Raw genomic sequence first — 25572 nt, forward strand, 5'->3', positions numbered from 1 at the left:
CAGACTTGATAGGCTGTAGCCCTTTTCTGCCGTCATCTTCTATGTTTCTATCTCGAGCACATCCCTGGTGATGATAACCTAGGACTGTAAAGTTAGGTCAATCATTAATAGCAGAGTTAAAATCCTACTTCTGACATGGTAACCCTTCTTTGTTTCAAGTACAATTTAGATTATACGCCCACTTGGGTGCCTCTTCAGTTGTATCTGTTTGTCACTTACATTCCAGCTTTGTGTCTCTATAGAGGTCCTACTTTCTTAACATAGGGTGCAAATCAGAAGCTGCCATATTGTTTTACCTCCTGCTTCATGAGCATTCAACACTACCTCACACACCTCTCCCAAATCCATACCATCTACAGATCTACTTTGAGGTCCTAAAGGTAGGATGGCTTTTCTATCTAGTCACTCAGACACTCATCTTCGACCAGGGATTTTCAGCCCAGTCTTGAGGACTCTCCTAGCCAGTCAGGTTTCCAGAATACCCATAATAAATACGCATGAGAGAGATCTGCATACAATGGAGGCAGCTGTGTAAACTTCTCATGCATATTCATTAAGAGTATTCTGGAAACCTGACTGGCTAGGTAGGTATGTCCTGAGAACTGGGTTGAGAAATCCTGTCTTAGACCAATTACTTTATGGTAGTAGGGTCTGCCTGCCCCCTCCCTGTGAAAAAGTTTGCAATTTGTCTTCTAAGCTCTGTGGGTCATTAATCTACAATGCATGTTTCCAGATCAGTCAAGGCACAAAACATTTCAACAAAATGCAACATTTCAGATACTACATAGACATAGGCATCCTGGGACTGTCGGCCAAGTCACTTCCCTGAAGAAGCCCTTTCTGGAAACATCAATCGCTCCTCCTACACTTACTTGCTCCACTTCATCACTTCATCATGCTTCTATTCCTTTCTCTCCTCTCTTCTACCTTCCAAAATATTTAGATCAATGCTGTCTTGTTAAAATGTTTATTTTATTTTTATTTTTCCTCTAACTCTACTTTTCACTTCTCTATTACCCTCCAGGTACTTTAGTTAGATTGTGAGCCTTCGGGACAGTAAGGGAATTTTTCAAGTACCTTTCTTATTTCTAATCTTAATGTATATTTTCTGTAAACCGCTTAGAACCTAACGGATGTAGCGGTATATAAGAAATAAATTACATTACATTACATTACATTACTACAATAGAATAATTGCAATCTGACCTTGTGGCACATGTAGGATCCACCTTTTTTTACCCGGTCTTCTCCTAAGGAGGGTCCTTTCTGTGGAGGGCAAAAAAATCCTTGTGAAATGCTACAGGAGAGGTGAGCAGAGCTATGGCTACAGGAGGAGGGGAAGCTGCAAAGTGCTGCTTTTTTCATGCTTTCTGGACCCCATCAGTTGGCTTTTTTGTATCTGAAGTTTGACCAAGTCCCTTTTCGCCACCTTGTGTGACAGGAAAATGCTGTACTGCTCTGATCCACACAGTGCCAAAGGAAGAAATGAGCAGTAAAAAGCCTCATGAAAGTCTTCACCCACCTGTACATCCTTCACACTGAGCTTTCTAAAAAATATACTTTAAAATGCATTAAAGGAGTTTATTTCACTAATCTACATTCTCAATATGAAAGAACAATTGTAGAAATATTCTAAACTAATTAATAAGTCTTGATTGCATAATCTTTGACACCCCTTGGCTTATCACTGAAATTTGTCAGATGATAGTATCACTTTATTTATGTTTATTCTGTACTTGGTTTATTCTGTACTGTTTCTCCAAGATCAAGTCAAGACGGGTTACATAAGAAAATACAACAAAAAAAACCCAGAAAAATTGTTTGAAGTATTAGATTATTAACTCACTTTCGATTAATGGTCCAAAGGGGAGCAATGACTCGTACCTCACATTGGCTCCTTTCAACTTTGTAATCAGTTGCTGTATGATAGCTGACAATCTTCAGTGAGGGATATTTTCTGCTCTTGCACCTTCTTAGTTTTTCTCCCCTGTAAACTGATGCAGGCAGATTTCTAATGTGGCTCTAGGGCTTCTAAAGCTCGATATGCCCTAACTTTAGTTCTGAGGATTGTCCATTATTTTTCCTATCGTTCCCTGCCACTGGTATGCCATGAATCTTGATATTTATATTTCATATCCCATTTTTCTACAAATGAGTGACCTTTTTCTCCATATCCCGTTTTCTAGATTTTCCATTTTGGACAAGGGTTGTATTTGCATTTGCTTGAGATCTACTATATTTTTATTGTGGGCCATTGCCGTCCTGTTCAAATATTCACCTCCAAATCTTCACTCTGGCTCCCCATGTCTACCAGTTCAGCAATACTTTGTAGAATATCTTCCTTTACTGTCACATTTATTGAAACCAGCTTGGTAGCTCCTCCCATCTATCACTCCCATCTCATTAAACTCGCCAGGGCACTCTGCTTCAGGTTCGTCACATGTTCCACTCTCTCTCTCCCTTCTTCAGCATTCTGCCTGCCTCCTGCATTGTGTTTTTGTATTGTACAGCTCTCAGTGAGGTTAGGTCTTTCCCTCGCCCTCTCTAGCTCTCTGGCACACTCACATCAGTCTATCCCCAACTCTTATGCTTCCCCACCACACACAAAACCCACACCCCCATGTGCTTTTCATGCACTCCCTTCCCTTCGCTGTCACCCACCCTCTCTAGTTCCATGACCCTAGTCCCTATCCTCCCACACATGCTGCAAAACACAAGGCTTGAATAAGTTCAAAACTGAAACTTGTTGAAGAATAAGTTTAAATACAAAAGTTCTTCATCAACCGCCAAATATATTGGGAGATCTGTGCCAAAACCCAGAAACTGGGGAAACTATGAATAATTTAAACACATTTATGCAATATTGTGCAAGGTCCTAAGTTAAACACAACTCAATTTTTCAGGACGAGCCCTGTAGAATGAGTTGTAAGCTGTTTATCCAAGGACCTTGCCCAATATTGCATAAATTTGTTTAAATTATTCATAGTTTCCCCGGTTTCTTCCAATATATTTGGCGGTTGATGAAGAACTTTTGTATTTGAACGCAAAACACAAGGCAACCTAGACCTCAAGGAGTGAATGTTCCCAAACAGTGCTAACTTTAGAGACAGCACTCATCATGAATTTATCCCTCCCTCCCCAAAAATCACTTACAGGAATCACTGCTGTAGCCTTGAGGTGTTTCTGCTCCAACCATTCCTCTCCTCCTACTGTAAACAGACAGCTCTTGGGGGAAGGTATGGATGGAAATGACAAAGCAGGGTAAAAAAAAGAATCCCTTGATCTCTACTGTAGTACTTTGAGATTCTGTCCTCTCTGCTCCTACTCCCAAAAGAGAAAATATGTTTTGGTTTCTGCTGCAATGACATCCTCTCCAAACCCCTCTACTTCTTATCAGATACAGGCTGACCCCCCAACCCCTCCCCTTCCTTCTCTGTTCCTTACCTGCGGCCTAGGAAGCAGAGGACTCTTCTCTAGGGTACTGTCCAACAGAGAACATAAGAACATAAGCATTGCCTCTGCCGGGTCAGACCAGGGGTCCATCGCGCCTGGCAATCCGCTCCCGCGGCGGCCCTCCAGGTCCATGACCTGAAAATGTTCCCTACCTAACCTAAAAAGTCCATACCCTATTTGCTCAGGTGTCCTGTGAGGTAAACCTCTATCTGTACCCCGTTATTCCCTTCGCTTCCAGGAAGTCATCCAGTCCCTTTTTGAACCCCAGAATTGTACTCTGTCTTGTCACCTCTCCGGGAAGCGCGTTCCAGGTGTCTACCACCCGTTGAGTGAAGAAGAACTTTCTTGCATTCGTTTTGAATCTGTCTCCTCTCAGTTTTTCTGAGTGACCTCTTGTTTTAGTTGCCCCTGCTAGTCTAAAGAATCTACCCCTCTCCACCTTCTCTATGCCTTTCATGATTTTATAAGTCTCTATCATGTCCCCTCTCAGTCTCCGCTTTTCCAGGGTAAAGAGCCCCAGCCTGTCTAACCATTCGGCATATGAGAGGTTCTCCATACCCTTTATCATCCTCGTTGCTCTCCTCTGGACCCTCTCGAGTATCGCCATGTCCTTCTTGAGATAGGGCAATTAACTCTTGATTTTATACCATGCCCAACCCAATTACCATTAAGGCACACTAAAGACTTTTCCAAAGCACAGTGATTGAGCACCCAACAAAGTTCTCTTTGGGGTCTTTAGACCATCAAACCTCCACACATGAAAGCAGTTTCCTCAAGCATGGCAAAATCCACAGAGGACATCATTCGCTCAAAGAACAGTTAAGCTCTGGAACTTGCTGCCAGAGGATGTAGTTAACAACAGTTTGAACAGGTTCTTAGAGGAAAAGGCCATAATCTGCTATTGAGACAGATATGGGGGAAGCCACTGCTTGCTACTCTTTGGGTTTCTGCCAAGTTCTTGTGACCTGGATTGGCCACTCTTGGAAGCAGGATACTGGGCTAGATGGAGCACTAGTATGACCCACTAGGGCTTTTCATCAGTAGTGGTTTCCTTCTTATTACCCTTCCATACAGACTGAATTTGTGGTCTATATGTGAGATTGCTAAATAGTCAACATTTTCCCCTAGACACATCTGTAATTCTTTTAAAGTAATCTTGGGCCCATCTTCCTTAAGCTACAGCTACTGATTTTAGAGAGCCAGCCTGATCAAGGCTATGTCCTGCTGATGGTGCCAAATGATTTCTGATTTACAATTATGGACCTAACAGTGCCCAAATGTTACTCAAACCCACTGAATTTTTATCGCATCCTTCCCTCAATTTGTACCTTTGAGTAACTTTATCCAAAATTCTTTCAGCGGCTCAGTGTTTGGCCTTTTTAGACATCTGCTTCAAATTCATGTCAAACAATGAAAGCAGCTGTTAGAACGGGCTACTGGGCTTGATGGACCATTGGTCTGACCCAGTAAAAAACTAATGAGAAAGATTATTTTGATTATTTGGGTTTTTGCCAGGTACTTGTGACTTATAGTGGCCTCCGTGAAGACGGGATACTGGGCTAGATGGACCATTGGTCTGACCCAGTAAGACTATTCTTATGTTCTTATTTATTTATTTAAAAATGTATATACCACATACAACTATGTGGTTTCCATATAACATACATAGAATCTTGTTTCTCTGTGATTGGAGCCAAGTGGGATTTAACTTAAGGACTCGTTAAGGTAGTTTTGGAAACTGAACTAATCTGGATTTGCTCTGACAAAATATGTGAAGACTCAAAATCTGGACTCTTATTTTTGTTGTTTGGGGTTTTTAAAAAAATATTTCTATAAGTGTGTTTTTTGCACAAAAGTATTCTGAATTATATTTTTTTATACTTTACAGCATGTGAAACATGTACAAGGTATAGAGACTAACAAGGCCCAAAGTATCTGGAGAGCTTTATAATGAACCGAAGCTTCCTTGATGCAGACTCTCGGGACACAGATACACGGCTGGAATTCAAAAGATGCAAAACAAAGAAAGCAAAAGCCATGTTTCAAGCTTCATTAGTTTTTTTAATGCTAAAAAGCCTTAAATTAGAGCAGTTTACAATATCTCATGAACACTTAGATGATATGGTTTGGTTCCAGAGTAACAAAGAAACTGCAGCTGTTTTTCCATTAGAGTGTGGCTTAATTGCAGGGAAAATGAATACCAACTGGGGGGGGGGGGGAATATGATGCACTATAATCAGCCCCAACCAGAAGACAGTAATTGTCTCTTCACCTGTCTTAGATAGCGGGAAGGGATTCTTTAACCACCATAAAGAACTTAATTACCCCTCCAGCAAACTTTAAATAGCAATACAAGTAAATATTATGTTATGTAAGTGCTGTGCAAATAAACTTTTAAGAAGATTCTTCACCTATGCTAGCTGCAGCAAGGTCTTGAACACTTGGAGAGTGAAAAAGAACAGATCATACAGCACACGTCAGCTTGTTTTCTAGGCATGATTCCGCATCTGCCTAGGACAGGGGTGGGCAACCTTAGACCAGTCATGTTTTCAGGATTTCTCCACTGAACATGCATAAAATCTATGGAGACAATGCATGCAAATAGAGTTCATGCATATTCATTGGGGAAATCACAACTAGGTTGCAGCCCTCAAGGATCGAGGTTGTTCACTCCAGGCCACTCTGCAACAGCCCAGGTTCAGTTATCGGTGGCTTTCATCGGAAAGCATTCTCAGCCTACATCTGCCTTCAGATTATATTGCATATTAAAAGAACTGTGAAGCAAACTGCACTTTGCCAAAACTTCCCTGGGAGTTCTAAAGCCCTCTCACAATTCTTATTACACATATGGTCTTGCATTGAATTCAACAAAGGCCTAGATGCACTAAGCATGATCGTAATATTTACTGGATTGTTGTTGGCCGATTCTCTGGCCAACTGTGTAAGAGCGATTATTGTACTAAAAGATTGCATGCAAATGATTTATGCGAGGTTTGTCGTAATCTCTGTCTCTCTCAATTGACTGATTGGTGTGAGAGCGACTCTCACACATGCACAAAGCCCCAGCAGCTGAGAGCCAGAGAAAGCTCCAAAAACAGCCTCCTGTCACTCAGCTGTTCGGGGCATGAAACCTTTCTTTCTTCTTTTAAATGGACAGATGTGCTTGTGTTACACAAGCACAATATCTGCCCCATTACAAAAAGAAATAAATCCCTCCCTGACGTCCCAGCACCAGGAGCCAACCAACCCCCTCCTCCTGGCAACAGCAGGAGGGATGCCCACTCCCTCTGGCCAACGGAGCCGTCCACACAAACCTCCCCCTTAAAAAAAAAGAAAGGCAAACACCTGAGAGAGATCACAATTAACTATTTAGGAGAACCCAAAACAGCATTAAAAGGGATGTGGGAAAGGGTATTAGTACATGAAATACTACCAACTAAAGCTGAAACAAACATTCTGTGGAAAATTACGAGGACCCTGTAGAACAGAACCAAGAAGCAGAATGGCAAATACCAAAGTTCTAGAAAGGCCTGAAGTAACAAAAAAAAGGGAGAGCCCCACATTGGAAAAGTCCTTCATCTGACGGATTGACCAATTTTTGTCTCAGCTGAGATCACTGTGTACGGTAAGTGTTAATCCAGAAACCATTTTACTAATCAAAACTGGACACATGAATGGTTGAGGAGAGTTGAACCGAAACCTAAGTATGAGTGACTGGATTATGGATGAGATGGTTCACAGCAAGTACAAAATAGACATCTATAGATTCTTTAAGAAAGAACTGAAAACATCGCTCGCAGCAACACTAGAATCAAAATCCTGAGATTTATGCAGAATGAAAAGATTATGATCACTTGGAACATCTCCATTGGACACAGTAGTAAAGAAGAAGAACACCAGAACTGCATTAATTATAGAGATGTTAGTCCCAAGCTATAAATTGCGTGGAGAGAAATTTCATCCTCAAATACCAGGAAATACAGTCAGAGACCAAGAAAATGTTGCAGAAAGATGGAGAAATATTTCCCATTGTATTGGCTTGATTGAAGAAAGTTTTCCAGCCCACCTGGATAGATTGTTTTGGGCATGGAAGCAGGAAATCTGAGACATTGCAATCATACTCTGGTACTGCCAAAAATTACTTTCATGGAGAAAGCACACGAGCACCTCTGCAAATTTTGTAAAGGTGGCTCTTTTCGTGAAATTTTACACAGCTGCCATATTTCTCTCGATGAATTTCAATGAAAGATGTATATATGATTTCTATTCAACTCATATGGGTGATGAAAAGTTCTCAGCCCAACCAACTTCCTAAATTCTGAGTGCTATTTTGCCACTGGAGCTGAAAAGAGTGTTATTTTCTTTTGCAAAATGCCAATTTGCATAACCATAATGCTATGTTTTGACATTGTTTCAGATCACTGATTGAACATTTCAACAAAAAGTGTGGAACTCTGAGACAATTTTTATTCCTGAGAAAAGTCCAAAGGAAATCCATGAATGTATGATGCAAACACTGTGGAACAAATGCCCATCATACTCCACAGCAAACTTTCAGCAGGAAGGTATCAGCTCCTGAAACTGTTGACCTGATTTTGGCAGATTGGCGAAAATTGGCTAAAGCAATTGCTGAGACACTATAGATATCCAGGGAACATGTTGGGTGTTTCATCCACAAGTAGCTGTCAGCCAAGTGGACACTTCCAAGTTGATTTTGCAGCATTTTTAGCAAGCTAGTGTCAACTCTTTGGAATGACTAGTTACTGTTGACGAAACATGGTTACACCACTATGATCCTAAGACAAAACAACAGTCCATGCAATGACGGCACTCAGGTTTTCTAAGGCAATTCAAAACTCAAAAATCAGTAGGAAAGGTAATGGGATCAGGAAGGTGTTGTAATGACTATCTTCCAAGGAGTCGAACAGTTAATGTAGAAGACTACTGTAACTTGCTGTGCCAATTAAAGGAGGCACTGAAAGAGGAGTTGTGCTTTTGCAAGACAATGCACCTGCTCATAAGGCTGGTAAAACGATGCATCCGCCCTACTCACCAGATCTTGCTCTGACTATTTTCTGTTTCCAAACCTTAAGAAGAGTTTGAAAGGGCGACAATTTTTGAGTGATTCAGAGGTGATTGCAGCAGCATTTCAGTGACTAGACATCAGAGTATTTACAGAAACTTCAAGCATGATGAACTTCTACGTTTCATGGCTCCACGGTTGAACCGAGAACTTTTTAGCATCAGTTTGTATGGAACATAACGCATAGGTGAGAAATAGTCTTTGAATACATGTTGTTTCATTCCTTTTCCACACAATACTGTAATTCCTTTATACGAGTGTAAATTTTCTATTCCAGTTAAGTAGACTTCAAATAGCTGATACAATTAACTAGTACTAAGAAACCTGTTTTTACTTTTTTTTTCACTGCTGCTTCATCTATTCTCAGTCAGAAAATTTGGCCCTGAAACAGATCTTCCATTTGGCAGTTTGTCTTTTTTCCCCATCTTTATTTCTTTGATCCATTTTCAACAGTTTAAGAGAGATTTAGAATACAAATAGTGTCACTCTTCTTACAAGCGTACCAATGAAACCATTACCCCATGAGAAAGATCTGCACATGATGGAGGCAGGGCATCCAGATCTCTCATTGACATATTCATTGTGGGAAATCCTGACAATCGGACTAGCTGGGTGCTTCCTAAGGACTAAACACACTCGACAAGCACAAGGCTGGGGAAAAAAAGACATGTGTGGTGTTTGCATGCTCTAAGTACATGAACTGCATTTTCTGCTTTATTTGTTACCTGGACTACTGGGCTGTAGACCGTAAGAAATGAAGCTTCAGATACCTACTGTATGATATATTCCTCTATTTTGTGCTGTTTCTGTAGTTAAGGAGTCTTTCTAGCTGATTTTTCTCTTTTGCTCCCTGCATTCTTCCTGGACGATGCTGCCTACAGCATGTTCAAATATAGCACAGCCTGCCGCCAGCCACACTGCTGTGACTCTTCAGTGCTGAGCCGCCTGTTCCACTTGTCTTTGCAGAGCTTCTGCTTAGGATGAGATCATTTTTGGGTCTGCAGCAAAATAATGCCAAAGCAAGCTACATGCGACATTAACAGAGGGAAGAAGCAACGACTTGTAACATGCTCTTGTCTCTCTTAACCACACACAGATGCTCAAACCTCCAACTCGATTTCACAGCAGCCTGTGAGACAAGAAAGACCTAGATAAGAGTTTCTACACCTGTTCTACAAGCAGAAAAGCTTAAGTTTAGGGCTTTTCAGCTTGGAAGAAAACATGGCTGGTGGCAGGGGGAATTAGTCTGAGCTCTACAAAATCCTGAATGGTACAGAAGTCAAAGTCTTACTCTTTCAAACATTAAAAAGACTAGATGCCAGAGGATGTGGCAAAAGCAGTTAGAATATCTGGGTTTAAAAAAGGTTTGGACAAGTTCCTGGAGGGAAAGTCCATAGTCTGCAATTGAAATAGGTAGGAGGGAAGTCACTGCTTGCCTTGAGATTGGTAACATGCAATGGGGTTTCTGCCAGGGACTTGTGACCTGGATTGGCCACTTTTGGAAACAGGAGACTAGACTAGATGGATCATTGGTCTGTCCCAGTAGGCTAGTCAAGTTTCAAGTTTATTATAAATTTCATTGATCGCTTATTCAACATTCTAAGCGATGAACGACATATCAGTAAAATTACAAAATTAAGGGGGCAACAAAACAAACAGAGAACTAAACCTTACAAAACAAGTGGAATTTTGTAAGGAATCTTGTTACAACAGCATTTTCTTTTATTGGGGAAACTGTCAAACTCATGCAGACTCCAATGTTGCAGGAACAGCTGAGATTTCCGTGAAAACCACATCAGAGTTGCCAGTGACTCAAAGAAGTCTTTTCAGCACCGTACAAAATGGATCATGTTTTCTTCTTGGTTGGTCCAATATTTATGGACAGACACCTGCTGGCTCTTTCTGCTGGGGAACCTAGGAAGCTTCAGAAAGTTTGGGTGGGAGGGGGAGGCTACATTGGTTTATTAAAAGTTAGCTTAATTTACACCAATTAATACAAGATCTGCTAATAAGGAGTTTCTAGGGGAAGAGTAGCTCTGGGTAATAATTCTTATGCACAGTTTTCAGTCATTAGCTCTGATTTGGTTTGGGGGGGGTGAGAAAAATCTAGGAAAAGGGCACAAAATAACTTTTTTAATAGACATAACTAAGGTTTATAAAAGGGCCACCCTGCAGGAAATGCAATGTAAGATTTTACATTTGGCATATTTAACATTTTTATAAGCAATATTGCTGAACGGCTGTCAAGTAAGATTTGCCTCTTTGCAGATGATACCAAAATCTGCAATAGACACCCAGGATGGTGTGAATAACATGAAGAAAGAAAGGCGGGGAAGGGGCAGGGAGTGAATTTCAGGTCTCAATTTTCAGTTAAAACCAGGTTTCAGTACTGAATCTGAAAAGCTGCTCAGCCTCTGAAGTGCTCTTGTTCTTCCCATTTGCTCTAAAGTTTCCAGTGACATGGTTCTTGTTATACTCTGGTGCCAGTGAAAAATACTTACAGGGTTATGAGTTTCCTCTGCACTGTGATGAACTGTCCACCAGTCCTCCGTCCACTCCCAAACATTGCCCACCATATTATACATACCATAGCCATTGGGTGGGAATGACGTTACCTGTAAGAGAACCACAGTGTAGAAATCAAGCCACAGAGCAGCTCTGCAAACCACCCTGTGCAGTGTTACAAGAAAACTGCTGAAAGGCAAGTGACACACAGACCTCCCCTCACTGACAATATGACTTTCTTAATTTTTTGTTTCTACCCCCTACATCCCATACAAAATAAGCAGAGCAACCTACACCTACGACAGCAGCTCAATTTCTAGGCAGCATTTTAATGATGGAAAAGTCATGTGGGATTGAATATGAATAAATTAAACCTTTTCAGCATTAAACTGATCATTCTGCACCCTCTAAGCTTTCGCAGACGTGTGAACATTATGAGCAGATCAAGAGCATGTGCTCGTTTGTACCGACCTCTTGAATGATACCAACAGTACTGAAATGCCTAAATGCTATCACTAAATATCTGGCCACAACAAAGCCTCTGGGAGTTACCTGGGTACCTCTTTGACATCCTACCTTAAGACAGTCATCCGGTACAACTGCTGAATAACTGCAGGGCCTGGTTAACTTTCGACTCACCCTGACTCTGCTCCTAGCTCCTGTGCATCAGTTGGCCTGGAAGCTCAAAGGCACTATCCATCAGAACATAAGTTTCCAAACTGGAACAGACTGAAGGTCCATCGAGCCCTGTATCCTGTTTCCAACAATGGCCAATCTGGGTCCCAAGTTCCTAGCTAGATCCCAAGTAGCAAAACAGATTCTATGCTGCTTATCCTAGGAATAAGCAGTGGATTTCCCCTAAGTCTAATCTAATCTAATCTAAACCTTAAGTTTATATACCGCATCATCTCCATGAGAATGGAGCTCGACACGGTTTACAAGAACTTAAAATAGTGGGTAGAGAAGAAGAAAAAGGATTACATGAACTTATGTGTAGAAGGGGGGAGAGAAAGGGGGGAAGGATAGAGCTACAATTTGCTGAAAAGCCAGGTTTTCAGTTGTTTGCGGAATAACTGAAGGGAGCTCAGGTTCCGCAGTGGGGTGGTGAGGTCGTTCCAAAGACCTGTGATTTTGAAGAGAAGGGATTTTCCCAGTTTGCCTGAATAGTGGATGCCGCATGGAGAGGTGAAGGCTAGTTTAAGCCTTTGGGCAGTTCTGGAGGAGTCGGGACTGGAGGAGTTGAAAGACAGTGGGATAAGAGGAGGCAGGATTCCATGAATGATCTTGAAAGCCAGGCAGGAACATTTGAAATGGATTCTGGATATTATTGGGAGCCAATGAAGTTTGGCAAGGAGTGGGGAGGCATGGTCAGACTTGCGTTTTGAGAAGATCAGTTTGGCTGCAGTATTCTGGATTAGCTGGAGTCTTAGAATATTTTTTTTTGATAGATTTAAGTAGATGGCGTTGCAGTAATCTAGTTTGGAGAGGATGATGGATTGGACAAGGATGGCAAAGTGTTGTTGGCTGAAGTAGGATCTAGCTTTCCTCAGCATGTGAAGGCTGAAAAAGCATGATTTTGCCAAGGAGTTGAGGTGGTCATTGAGGGAGAGAGAGGAATCGATAGTGATACCAAGGACCTTGCATGAGAACTCGAGCTGTAGTGTATCGCCTGTGGGTAGTGTGAAAAGTGTGGGGAGGTGTTCGAATTTTGGGCCGAGCCAGAGTAGTTTTGTTTTAGATTCGTTTAGTTTCATCTGTACCGAGAGGGACCAGGCATGGAGTCTCATTATGCAAGCTGTAATGTTTTCGTGGAGGTTGGTGAGGTTCTGGTCAGTCTCAAGGAGGACAAGGATGTCATCTGCATAAGTGTAGATTGTTTCCAGGGGGGATAGTTGAAAGAGTTTCATGGAGGACATGTAGATGTTAAAGAGAATAGGGGAAAGGGGTGATCCTTGAGGGACACCGCAAGATGGAGTCCAAGGAGTGGACATGGTGCCATTTGTGTTGACGGTGTAGGAACGGGAGCGTAAGAAGTTTGAGAACCACATTAGGACGGTGGAGTCGATTCCAATCTCAAGTCATCTCAATAATGGCCTATGGACTTCGCTTTTAAGCCTTTTTTAAACTCTGCTAAGCTAACTAATTTCACCACATTCTCCAGGAACAAATTCCTGAGTTTAATTACACGTTGTGTGAAGAAATATTATTGTGTGGTCCCTATTCCTAGTATTTTTGGAAAGAGTAAACAAGTGATTCACTTCTACTCATTCCACTCCTCAGTATTTTATAGACCTCTATCATATTGTCCCTCTCCAACTTTAAAGAGTATTCTAATAATAAGAATCCCCCCCACACACTTTCCTACCCAAAGGCAAAACCAAGTGCCCACAGTAGCTAAATACATTTGTTAACTAAGAGTTAAATAAAACTAGTATCAATTTTGTTGCAAACAAACAGTGCCTTGCCAGCTTCGTTTGTCACATTTTAAAACCCAGTATCACTCTATTCAACAACAACAACAAAAATCCTAAGGTCCCATCAACTCTGTACACTATTTGACCCAAAATTGTACACTTTTCAAGAAGGCTTTAGCATTTGGACAGCCCTACCAGATGCTTCCCTTAGCACCACTGGGTCAGACCATTGGGTCCATCAAGCCCAGTAGCCGTACTACCTGGCCAAAACCCAAGTCTTAATAACAGACTATGGACTTTTCCTCCAGAAACTTGTCCAAGCCTTTCTTAAAACCAGCTATTCTATCCGCTCTTACCACAACCTCTGGCAATGCATTCCAGAGCTTAACTATTCTCCGAGTGAAAAAATATTTCCTCCTATTGGTTTTAAAAGTATTTTCCTGTAATTTCATCGAGTGTCCCCTAGTCTTTGTAATTTTTGACGGAATGAAAAATCGATCCACTTGTACCTGTTTCTACTCCACTCAGGATTTCACCAGCAAACTGGCAACACTTGTAGATAACAAGTGGCAAACTGTCTGGTGTGAGGTACCAATGACACATGACCTTGGAATTGGTTTTCTGCCTCCGCTGCATTCCAGTCATCTGGCTCATAACTAACCCCAGCTCCCTTGACAATGCAGCAACTCTGGTGGCTGCTGATCTTTCAAATGTTGATACAATGCTGCCACCGGGTATCTAGTGAAACAAAAATCTTCACGGATCTCCTCCAAACAAGGTCTCATGACCTTACCCATCAGCTCACCCACTGGAGGTAGGCATACTGCTATGATAATCCTGAACCAGATTCACAAATGAAATAGCCTCTGACCCAACTAGTAGAGAATGACACGGGGACAAATTTTTCCCCGTCCCCACAAGAACTCATTTTCCTGTCCCTGCCCCATTCCTGCAAGCTCTGTCCTCATCTGCACTTTAAAATCTTAAGTGTTCGAGGCTTGTGCGGTTAAGGCAGAGCTTACTTGTGGAATAATGATACCTTTAAAAGCCAAGGCTCCATTTTGAATTGGCAGATATGGCAAAATGGTGAGATTCATACTTTACAAGATCTTCCTGAGCATAATTGCTGGATGACTTTTTAAGAAATATGTAATAAATTTAGCTTACCAATTAATCGACTTGACAGATGGCATGGAAAAATTAAAACCCATACCCGATCTCCTTCATCAATGTACTTCTCAAAGGAGTAGCTTCCAAATGGTATGATTTGTTGTGTCAAGGGCAGCCTGTGTCCATGCCACAGTTGATGAGTGCTTGGAATACTGCAGGTGATGAGCTATGGCAAGATGTGTGGTCCACAGCTTCTAAGTCATTAAATCAGCTTCAGTTCTTCAGTGAGTATACTTCTCCCTACATCGAGCTCATTGGACCCCATATAAGCTTAGCAAATTCTCACACAAAGTTTCTATTTCAATGCACTCATCTTACAGTTTACTGGGATAAGGTTTGGCATACCATCACATCCATATTGAAGATCCACAAACCGCTACATCTTAAAATTATTGTCCTTGGGCAACAGGGCCTTGCACAACCTCTTTCAGAACAAAAAGCTAGCCTCCTCAGTATATTGTTGTTTTTAGCTATTAAGAACATACTGCATTCTTGGAAGAATTTGTCCAAAGTGGAATTCTTGGTCTGTATGCATCACTACCAAGTTTGAAGGGGCAATCACAGGAAACCATCAATCCACTGGCACATTTCTTAAAATCTGGAGCCCTGTCCAAAATTACTGTGACATACAGTAATTTAAAACATATTGTTTAATACATATAATGACTACCTTTTGTTGAGTTACTATGATGCTCCTTGAGTGTACGCCTCCATATTCACAATATTTCTGCTAGGGATAATGTGTGTACTGATTCCACTATGTATTACTTCATGTATGTTATTACATAATCATTGAGGGTTACAGAGAGATGTAGAGGTAGGTTACAGAAATGGTCAGGAACCACTTCACAGGTCACAGACCTGATGGGCCGCCGTGGGAGCGGACCGCTGGGCGTGATGGACCTCTGGTCTGACCCAGTGGTGGCAACTTCTTATGTTCTTATGATTTGTACAGTTAAATGGTAAATTTGTTAATTTATATCATAATATTAATAAAATCTATAAAAAAAAAAAAAGGCAGAGCTTACAGGAATGGGACACGGACAGGGATAGCGACAAAACTCGCAGGGATTCCCCGTGTCATTCCCTGCCAACTAGGACAATCCTTTCTCCTCCCATGCTGGAAATTGTGAATACCTGAACTTGGGTGTTGCATTTTCGACCTAACACCCTATGGAAAATGTGGTTTCATGGCTGTTCATCAGTTTTCACAAAGACTGTGGAGTCAGACAAATGCTAAAAGTGATTTGCCCAGGTAAAAGGCTAATTTGAAAAGTTTGTGCGATTTGTACTTTTGCCTGGTAAGCAGGGGTGGGTGCACCAAGACGTGAGGCAGAGTTCCAATTCCCCACACCAACAAAGTGAAAGTCAGTTGCAGCAGTACGAAAATCACCCTCTTTATAAACAGTTCTTCATCATTATAGTCACTTTTAACAAAACATGAATTTTTCTGAAAATACAAGAATGTTTTCTCAGGTATAGGAACCCAGCAGCTTCTAATGGCTCTCAGTAGATTTCAATGTTTTCTTTTCAAGGATGCATTTGAAAACTATGATTAGGGCATTAGCAACACTCGCTTCCTCTTTTACCAAGGTGTGCTAAACGCTAACCCGTCCATGGACGCGTTAGCATTTAGCGTGTACTAAAACGGTAAAAGGACCTTTTTTATTATAAAATTGAAGCTCTTCCCTCTTTTCCAACTTGTTTTCTAGTCAGTCTAGTTTTGGTGAATGTCCAGATATGTCCATTTTTACATGTCCCTCATTTTAATCAATGTATATCGCTTGGAAATTTTTATAAGAGTTTAATCAGATTTTAAATAAAACTTGAATGCTGGCATCTTAGATTTCTTCCAGTTTCCATAACTCAATTTACTATAGTCACTAAGAAAATTCTATGAATAAACTATACATTTGGGTTCCTTGCAGCCTGGACCTCAGTGAAAACAGGCCACTGATTTAGCTAATTTTGTTATATATGTAAATAAACCTTTTCAGAACTGTGTCAATGCTCAGTCTCGCTCCTGAACAATTTGAAAATGAATGCCAACTCATTTAGAGAGAGTGAGGACTGTGTGAAAGGAAAGAAGGGGCGGGGATTCTAAACTTACAGGTGCAGTGCCCGTGTAGCCGTCCTCGCCACTGTCATTGGATGGGAAAGTCCCCTGCCAGATGTTGGCATAATGCTTGCCATTAGGATGCAAATTATTTCCCCATGGGAAAAGCCTGCCAAATAGATAGAATAGGACCATCAGAACAATGTGCACATGACGGAAAGAGGAAGCAAAAAGGAGGAGAGAGGCGGCAAGAGAACTCAAGAAAAGCAAAGGGCATGCAAGAAGGCGGCTGAGATATGATATCTGTGGATAGTCCAGTCCACACTGCACAGCCAAACTCTCCAGTTTTTCTTTGAAAATCTGCTTGGAGGTGCAACTTCCCCTTTAGAACCAATGCACACTCTAGTTTCAAATCTGCATGTGCCGCTATTCCTAGAAAATCTATCCACCTTGAACCAGCAGGAAAAGTATATGTACAAATTCCCTTTCAAAACTGATGCAAATTATGAAATAGTGCTGACTTTCACTCAGGGCAGGTCAGTTTGAAAATGATCAGAAACATTTCACTTAAGAAAAATAGCTACAGTCAATATGATATTTCTGACAGCAAAAGAAAATGGCCAGCAGCAGAGTCAACATCCCCTCGCCTGGTTCCATCACAGGTTCCCACAGGGTCGAAGTGGCAGCAGTGCGTTCTTCCCCAGTGGGGGCAGGAGGGGGATATCATTCCCACTGGCAAAGGGCTGCCCAACTGAACTTTTCGTACATTCTGCTTTTCTGCCTTCTTTTCCTATGCACTTTTTACGCTTCTAAGCATAGATTGTGATCCTGTCTATGTGTCCTGGTATGGTTTATCCTGTCTCTAATGTTAACTATTTACACCGCCTTCAACTGAAACTAAACTTATGTTATAGGTTCTCCTGCATCGTCATGATGAATGAGTAATGAACTGAGGCAGTTCTTGCTCTCTCTAAGGTGCAGTCCCCTTATCTAGCAGTGATCCACTCCTGCTGCTCAACAAGTGTGTTCCCTTCCATGCCTACATCACATGAGATGGGTTTCATACAATGCCCGGATGAGCAACCTGACCACACCACATTGAGCTCTTAGGAGAAAGGGGTAATCATCTCTTCAGAGAACCAACCACAAGAGATGGATTTCTAAAATCTAGAAGCCCGACACTCCTGAGTGTAAGCTACTACATTTACTGTAGCTCCTGAGTAATCAATACAAAGATCAAGACACAGGGCTTTGGATGGAGTATTGCGATGTGACTCAGACGTGGTCTTACGTCCTGAGAGAGAGGATAAAATCTGATTTACATTATCAATTCAAGTCATTCCAGTAATGGCAGTTACTTGTGCGACACAGACCTGTTCTCGCGGCCTCCTCGGCAAGCATACTCCCATTCGGCCTCAGTAGGAAGACGTTTCCCAGCCCAGGCACAAAACTCAACAGCATCTCTCCAGGAGACATGAAGAACAGGGTGATCCATCCTAGGATGGAGAGAAGAGACGACCAGTCAAACATAAGATTATCCTGCCCACAACAACAAGCTACAACGAGTCCAGAAGAGGTACTTCCGGAGACAAAGAGGTGATCACTGGTAAGAATTTGCTGGGAAGTTGCTTGTAAGCTTGGGGAAAGGTAAGCAAAGTTAAACAGGTGAGCTCAGGGACTTTATTGTTCACTTAGGAAGGGAGTTTAAGGGACAGATTTTTCTTAGCATAGAACGTCTCTGTTACACTTCATAGGCTCCCATTTAAAGGGGCTATTTTTAAATGGCTGTATCATCAGTATAAAGCACAAGGGCTGATATTGGCGATCTTGCGATGGGGCCATAGAAAATTGCACCTCCGGGAAAGATGTAGGCCAGGGTTTTCCAGGTCTGCCTTTGCTGTGAATCGCAGCTACGTAGATGCTTTAGGCCGTTTAACAGCACTTCCGGCATTAGGTGGCCTAAACACCTACAGAGGTCCGATTCCAGCGCTAATTTTTTAGGTGCCTTGAGACTCAGTTAAAAACATCATTTCAATGGCTTTTTTTTTTACCGAGTTTGGATACCTAATATAAATCAGCACCAGTTACAGAATCCGGACCAAGAAGCCTCAGTTTAGACTTTAATTCCTTCCCACCTACCCCCTGGCCTGAGGCTCTTAAAGCAATAAGAAGCCTACAAAAATAATTAGCTCTTAGAAATACAGTCTATTAGATCCTTTTCACAGCTAAGCTAAGCTAGCACCAAGTTTTGTAATCTAATTTATGCCTGACTAGGTTCAAAGCGACTTACAATATAAGGAATGGCAGATGTATATGCTACATTATATTATAGCAGTTTGAGGAGGATCGAGTTATGAATGGAGTTAACAGGGAAAGGGGGGGTCTGAGTATGGGATTTAGTGGTATTAGGGATTTGAGTTAGTTGCCTATAGCATGCATGCTTTCAAAGAAGAGAGTTTTAATTTTTTTTGCTGAATCCGTTGTAGAATGTTTCCATCTTTATTTCAATCAGGAGGTTGTTGCCAAGATAAGTGAAGAGCGAGTCGAATGTACATTAGTATTTAACTCCTTTGGGAGACGAAAGCAGTAGTTAAAGCAACTCCAGTTTCCTAGATGAATTTTAACTGCATTCAATTTATCAGATTGTCATACTATTTCTGATTTTGAAACTTTATGCAAAATTGGATCTGCTCAGGACACACTACCTCATTATTTTAAACAGAATTTAGATCCAAATTATACCCTCTTAGGAAAGCCGATACCATTTCAATGATTTATAACTCTGACAATTTGATAATGAAAAAGTTGGATCTCCTATTTCACATTCATCATCACACCATGGCTGTTTCCCAAAACACTTCAGTAAGTAGGATTCACATCAATCTTTCTGTTAGATTCATGGATATTTCCTCCCTCTTAGTCGTACTCTATCATTATTCTGTTTACAAAATTCAAGGAACACATTTTAAAGATAAAATGTTAAATGTTTACAAGGGGAAATGTGAGACTAAATTATTACTGACACAAAGAGATGTTCTTGGGACAGAACCTACATGATTCTAAAAAGCCCTAAAAATCAAGCAATCCTTCCCTCAATTGATGAGAAGTGGCGTCATCTTATCAGATCAGTTTTGCAGTAACCGCAGCCTAGTTTAAAGAGCATTGCAATAATCTAAATGTGGTAATACAAGTGTTTCAAAGAACAGAGATCTGATTACAAGAAGTTGATGACTTATCTTCAATGATTAGGATCTTACTTTTTTGCTGTTCCAGCCATATGTATGCAAAAAGTACTGCTTACCTCTCATGGATCTCTGAACCAGGACCCTCAGGGTGCTTCCAATTAGCACCTTTCACAGGTAACCACCAGGGAGCAGCTGCAACCTGAAAACATGCCCAGAGAGACATATTAGGAAAAAGCCCAGGGCTCAGCAATTTCCACAGGGCACAACAAGAAGAACTTCAGAACTTGGAACTCATTAACCTGCATTCACAAGTCAGCCTTAGATTTTTATATCGAGGACTCGGAACCCATGCTAAAGCCAGAGTCGATCGCTGCACTGAAGACTGTCCCACCCAACAGCCCTTCCAATGATCTAGCAGAAGAATCCAACTGCTTAAGAATGCAAAAACTAAATGAAAGAATAATAAACCTGTTGCTTGTCCCCAGCACTGAAAGAAGCTGTAACAGAAGTCCTTCCCCCAATCAAAATTGCTGACCTCTTTTCTGCTAGACTCACCTCTAAGCTCTTGGCTCATTTATATCAGGAACATTTTCTCAGATTCAGGGATGGGGCAGTTTGTGAACATCCTATATTAGAAAGCGAGCAATAATTGTATGTTTGTATGTATTGTAGAACAGCGATCTGGGAGTTCAGATTCCACCATTTCATTCGAAATTGGTAGCAGTGGTATTCTTCATTATTCCCTTTTATAACTTTACTCTTATTTATAGCCAAATTTATTCAATTTTATTTATATTCAAAATAACTTATTGTTTCAATTGAACTTAGCTTTTGTCATTGCAGGTTCCCCTTCCCGAAACGTTTCGCCAATCTTTCTCAAGGTCGGGGGAACTACGGAGCAAGCAAAACAGCAAACAGTTATCAGCTATCTTAAAATCCCATATCATTCTTCATTTAAAATCATTCAAACATACCTTTATTAAGGGTTAAACTTTCCCATCTACTTCTACCGCTTGCAGTCCAAAGATGGCCACGGCGTTCACCCAGAGCGTTTAAAAAGACTCCTCCCCTGACGTAGACCCCACACACCTAGCAACCATTCCTATATACTACACCACAGAACATTAAAGAACCCACTATCACCAGTCCACCTGCGCCATCCAGTCCGAAGTTTCATTCAAACCATTAGGGGCCATAGTTTGTAGCTCAAACATCCATCTAAGTTCCCTCAAGTTAAGAATTCGCTCAATATTTTCTCCCTCCCACCCAACAGTAATCCTATCCAAAACTCTCCATTTTAGATCCGTAAGCTTATGATTACATACCCTCCAATGGCGAACCAGAGGAGATACTTCGCTACCCGTATTCACTCTAGATTTATGTTCCGTTAGTCTTACTTTAATCGCTCGAGTAGTACGGCCGATATATAGTTGAGGACAGGGGCATTGAATAAGGTATATCACATGATCTGAATTACAATTCGTGTGATACCTAGCTGAATATATATTACCCGATGTAGGATGGGTCCAGCTTTCCCCCGCCATCACAAATGGACACCACTAGCATTGCCCACAGGATACATGATCCCCCCCCCGTGATCCGAGCTTCTATATCCCTAAAGATGTAATGCCCCACACATTCCCCTATATTTTTACCCCGTCGGACAGTATCAATGAGCATATAGAAAAAAATAAGCTGATGAGAACTAGCCAGCACGGTTTCTGTAATGGTAGATCATACCAAATGAACCTACTGCACTTCTTTGAGGGGATAAGCGAACAACTGGACAAAGGCGACCCCATAGACGTAGTGTACATGGATTTCCAGAAAGCCTTCGACAAGGTGCCTCATGAGTGCCTACTAAGGAAACTGTGGAACCACGGAGTGGAAGGGGACATACACAGATGGATCAGAAACTGGCTGGCGAATAGGAAACAGAGAGTAGGAGTGAAAGGTCACTATTCTGACTGGAAAGGGGTTACGAGTGGGGTCCTACAGGGGGTCAATACTGGGACTGCTACTGTTCAATATATTTATCAATGACCTGGAAACAGAGACGAAGTGCGAAATTATAAAATTTGCGAACAACACAAAACTCTCCAGTAAGGTTAGAACTGTCGAGGAATGTAGAGAACTTGAAAGGGACCTGAACAAACTGAGTGAGTGGGCAAATAAATGGCAGATGAGCTTCAATGTGGAGAAATGTAAAGTCATGCACATGGGAAAAGGAAACCTGATGTACAATTACACAATGGGGGGGATAGTATTGGGAAAAGGCACTCTAGAAAGGGACCTGGGGGTTATGGTGGATAGAACAATGATACCGGCGGCACAATGCGCCGCGGCCTTGAAAAAGGCGAACAGAATGTTGGGCATTATCAAAAAAGGTATCGCTACCAGAAGCAAGGAAGTTATCCTCCCGCTGTATAGGGCGATGGTGAGACCACATCTGGAGTACTGCATTCAATACTGGTCACTGTACCTTAAGAAGGATATGGCGGTACTTGAGAGGGTCCAGAGAAGAGCAACAAAAATGATAAAGGGCATGGAGAACCTTTCGTATGCTGAGAGATTGGAGAAGCTGGGGCTCTTCTCCCTAGAAAAGCGGAGACTTAGAGGGATATGATAGAAACTTACAAGGTCATGAAGAGTATAGAGAAGGTAGAGAGGGACAGATTCTTCAGACTGGCCAGGGCGACAAAAACTAGAGGGCACTCGGGAAAATTAAAGTGAGACAGATTCAGAACAAATGCCAGGAAATTCTTCTTCACTCAGAGGGTGGTGGACACCTGGAATGCACTTCCAGAGGAGGTAGTAGAACAGAATACGATTTTGGGTTTCAAAATGGGACTGGACAAGTTCCTGAGGGAAAATGGGATTGAAGGATACAGATAGAGGGGTACTATACAGTACAAAATGCTTTAGAGTAATAGATAACTTACAGGTCATTGACCTGGGGGCCACCGCGGGAGCGGACTGCTGGGCATGATGGGCCTGTGGTCTGACTCAACAGAGGCGATGCTTATGTTCTTATGTTTTTACATAGGATTTTCATTTAAAGTGGGGATAGCAAGTTGGACAATGTGCCAGTGATTAAGGACAATACGGGCAATTTCCTGGGCATGGGTGGAATAATTTTGAACAAATGCCACTGTTTCTGTAATAGTACTATTCTCACTTGGCTTAGATTGCAATAACAGTTCTCTTTGGGCATATTTAGCCCTCTTGTAGGCTTTCTGAACTACCTCATAGGGATACTCTCGTTGGTAAAATCGATGCTTCATCTCCCTTGCCTGGAGCCTGAACTCCTCCAAAGAGTGGCATAGTCTTCGCAGCCGTAAAAATTGGCTGATTGGGAGACTTTGTTTCAATCCCTTCGGGTAGAAGGTGTGGAATCGTAGTATACTATTTCGATCTGTATCTTTACGATAAATGGAGGTTATCAATTTCCCTCTCAATTTAGTAATTTTCAGATCCAAGAATGTGATTTCACGCTGATGAATGGTCGCAGTGAACTGTATAGTCCTATCCAATTGGTTCAACCACTCCACAAACCGCAATAACTCATCCATAGTGGACGACCACACACCAAAGATGTCATCCAGAAATCTTTTCCATTTTGAATGAAATGGTGGAATCTGAACTCCCAGATAGCTGTTCTTAGAGTGTTTAAGGACTGGATGAATTTGGACGAATTTGATATATAAGTGAGTCAGAGAAGTTGGGAAGATGTATATATTGTAAGCAGGTAAATTTTCTCTGGAAAACAGCACTAAGGATTTTCATGAAATGGGGTGAACCTAGGGTTTTCGGGTGAGAGAAAGTGATTCAGTGTAGGATGGGCTGGGGTGAGCACCAATGGGAACTCCACTTTATCTACCGTCATTTACTATGTTACTATGATTTAGCTAGGTCTGGAGTTCAGCAAAATTCATTGGGGGGATTTTTCCAATATTCCCGTCTCCCCTGTAGCTCATTGGTCAGACATTGCTAAGGAAGCTTAGCCAGCCAATAGGCTACAGGGAAAAACAGGACTAAAGCTTGATAAGGTTCCTGCTAAGATAATGTCTCTGTGAGAAGTTGAGGGAAGAGATATGGAATGTAAAAGGGAGAACAAGCTGTACTTAATGCAAGCTGGGGGAGGCATGGAAAGTGATACAAAAATAAATGCAGCCCATTGGTCAGTCGTAAGGAAACTTAGCCAGCCAATAGGCTGCAGGGAAAAGCAGGACTGAAGATTGCTAAGGCACTAACTCTGTAGCTATTGCTCCCGCCTCCCCATACAGCTCATTACTAGCGCTATTATATGCAGGTACCAACTCTGTCCATAATGGGCTCACAATCTCGTTTTTGTACCAGGAGCAATGGAAAACTAAGTGATCTGCCCAGGGTCACAAGGAGGTTACAGTGGATTCTTTATGAATTAAAAACAACTTTGAAAAGGTGGGCTTTTAGTCTAACTCAGGCAGGCTGTTCCAAGTGTCTGGTGCAACAAGAGAAAAGGAACATAGTCTGGAGTTAGTGAAGAAGGGCACAGAAAGACTTGCTAAATGGACGGAGTTCCCGGAGACAAGTACAGGAAGAGATAAGGGAGGAGAGATTTTGAGGAGCTAGAGGGAGTGCACCTGAGTTTGAACTGTATGTGAAGAGGAATAGGAAGCCAATGAAGTGTTTTTGATGAGGGGGGGGGGGTGATGTGAGCATAGTGACTCTGGCAGAATATAAATCGTGAAGTAGACAGAGGTGGTTAAACAGGAGACCAGTGAGAAGCATGTTGCAGTAGTCAAGGCGAAGGTTGATAAGGGTTTTGGTAGTCTGTTCAGAGAGGAAGGGTTAGATTTTGGAGTTATTATAGTGAAAGAACAGCAGGTTTTGGTGGTCACTGCCCAGGAAAAGGATCTAGATGTCATCGCTGAGGATACATAGAAACCCTCAGCTAAATGTGCAGCAGCGGCTAGGAATTATCAGGAAAGGAATGGAAAACAGATGAAAATGTTATAATGCCCTTGTATCACTCTATGGTACAGCTGCACCTCGAATATTGTGTACAATCCTGGTCACTATATCTCAAAAAAGATATAGTGGAATTAGAAAAAGTAGGCTAAGGATCCAAGATGGCCGACGGTCCCGGACGCTGAGCAGCACGCCGGAGATTTTCTGAAAACTTTTCTTTGGAAAGAGTTACTTACTCAGAATGCCGAAGAGGAGAGGCCGCAGCGCCGCTGGAGCCTCGCGGCGTTCGGCGGTCCCCTCATTCGGCAACATAGAAGAACTCCTGCGTCAGATGCAGGATGTCCCGGCAGCGTCGGTGCCCCCGCTGGAGATGCCTCAGAGGGGCGGGAATGAGGCGATCTCCTTGGGGCTGGAGACTACGCTGAGCCCCGACGCTAGGGCACCTCCCCCACCTCCTCAGGTTACCAGCTCCCCATGAGAGGAGGAGCTGCCGGTAGAAGGCAGGCATCTACCCTCGGAGGCCAGGGAGAACAGTGAGGGGAGCGTGGAGATGGACTCCCTGAGTTTTCAGGTGAGTTCAAAGAATATTGAGGAATTGGAAACATCAGGGACTACTTCAGGCCAGCAGAAGGATTACCAGGAACAGCTGAAAACTTTTAATTCTTCATATGTTATTGAAAAACCCAGAGAAGTAACACTGGATTCAATTTGGGATTTGATGGCTGACCTAGCCAAGTCTGTCAAGCCCCAGCT

At 42.0% G+C, this 25572-nt stretch overlaps 1 protein-coding gene across 4 annotated transcripts in view; it reads right to left on the reverse strand.

The window, feature by feature from the left end:
- The window catches only part of SUMF1 (sulfatase modifying factor 1), a 106645-nt gene that overhangs the window by 60016 nt on the left and 21057 nt on the right, over positions 1–25572 (reverse strand). For 2 of the 4 annotated variants that reach the window (XM_033926428.1, XM_033926429.1), the window contains exons 4-8: positions 19983–20065; positions 18055–18177; positions 16736–16850; positions 11038–11151; positions 1207–1266 (exon numbers count right to left, since the gene is read on the reverse strand). In XM_033926428.1, the coding sequence (XP_033782319.1) occupies positions 1207–1266; positions 11038–11151; positions 16736–16850; positions 18055–18177; positions 19983–20065 (495 nt within the window). The remainder of the gene's footprint in view (positions 1–1206; positions 1267–11037; positions 11152–16735; positions 16851–18054; positions 18178–19982; positions 20066–25572) is intronic. The other 2 variants (XM_033926431.1, XM_033926430.1) reach the window with 1 other exon arrangement.

Source organism: Geotrypetes seraphini, chromosome 17, assembly GCF_902459505.1.
Source record: "Geotrypetes seraphini chromosome 17, aGeoSer1.1, whole genome shotgun sequence".
NCBI lineage: Eukaryota > Metazoa > Chordata > Amphibia > Gymnophiona > Dermophiidae > Geotrypetes > Geotrypetes seraphini.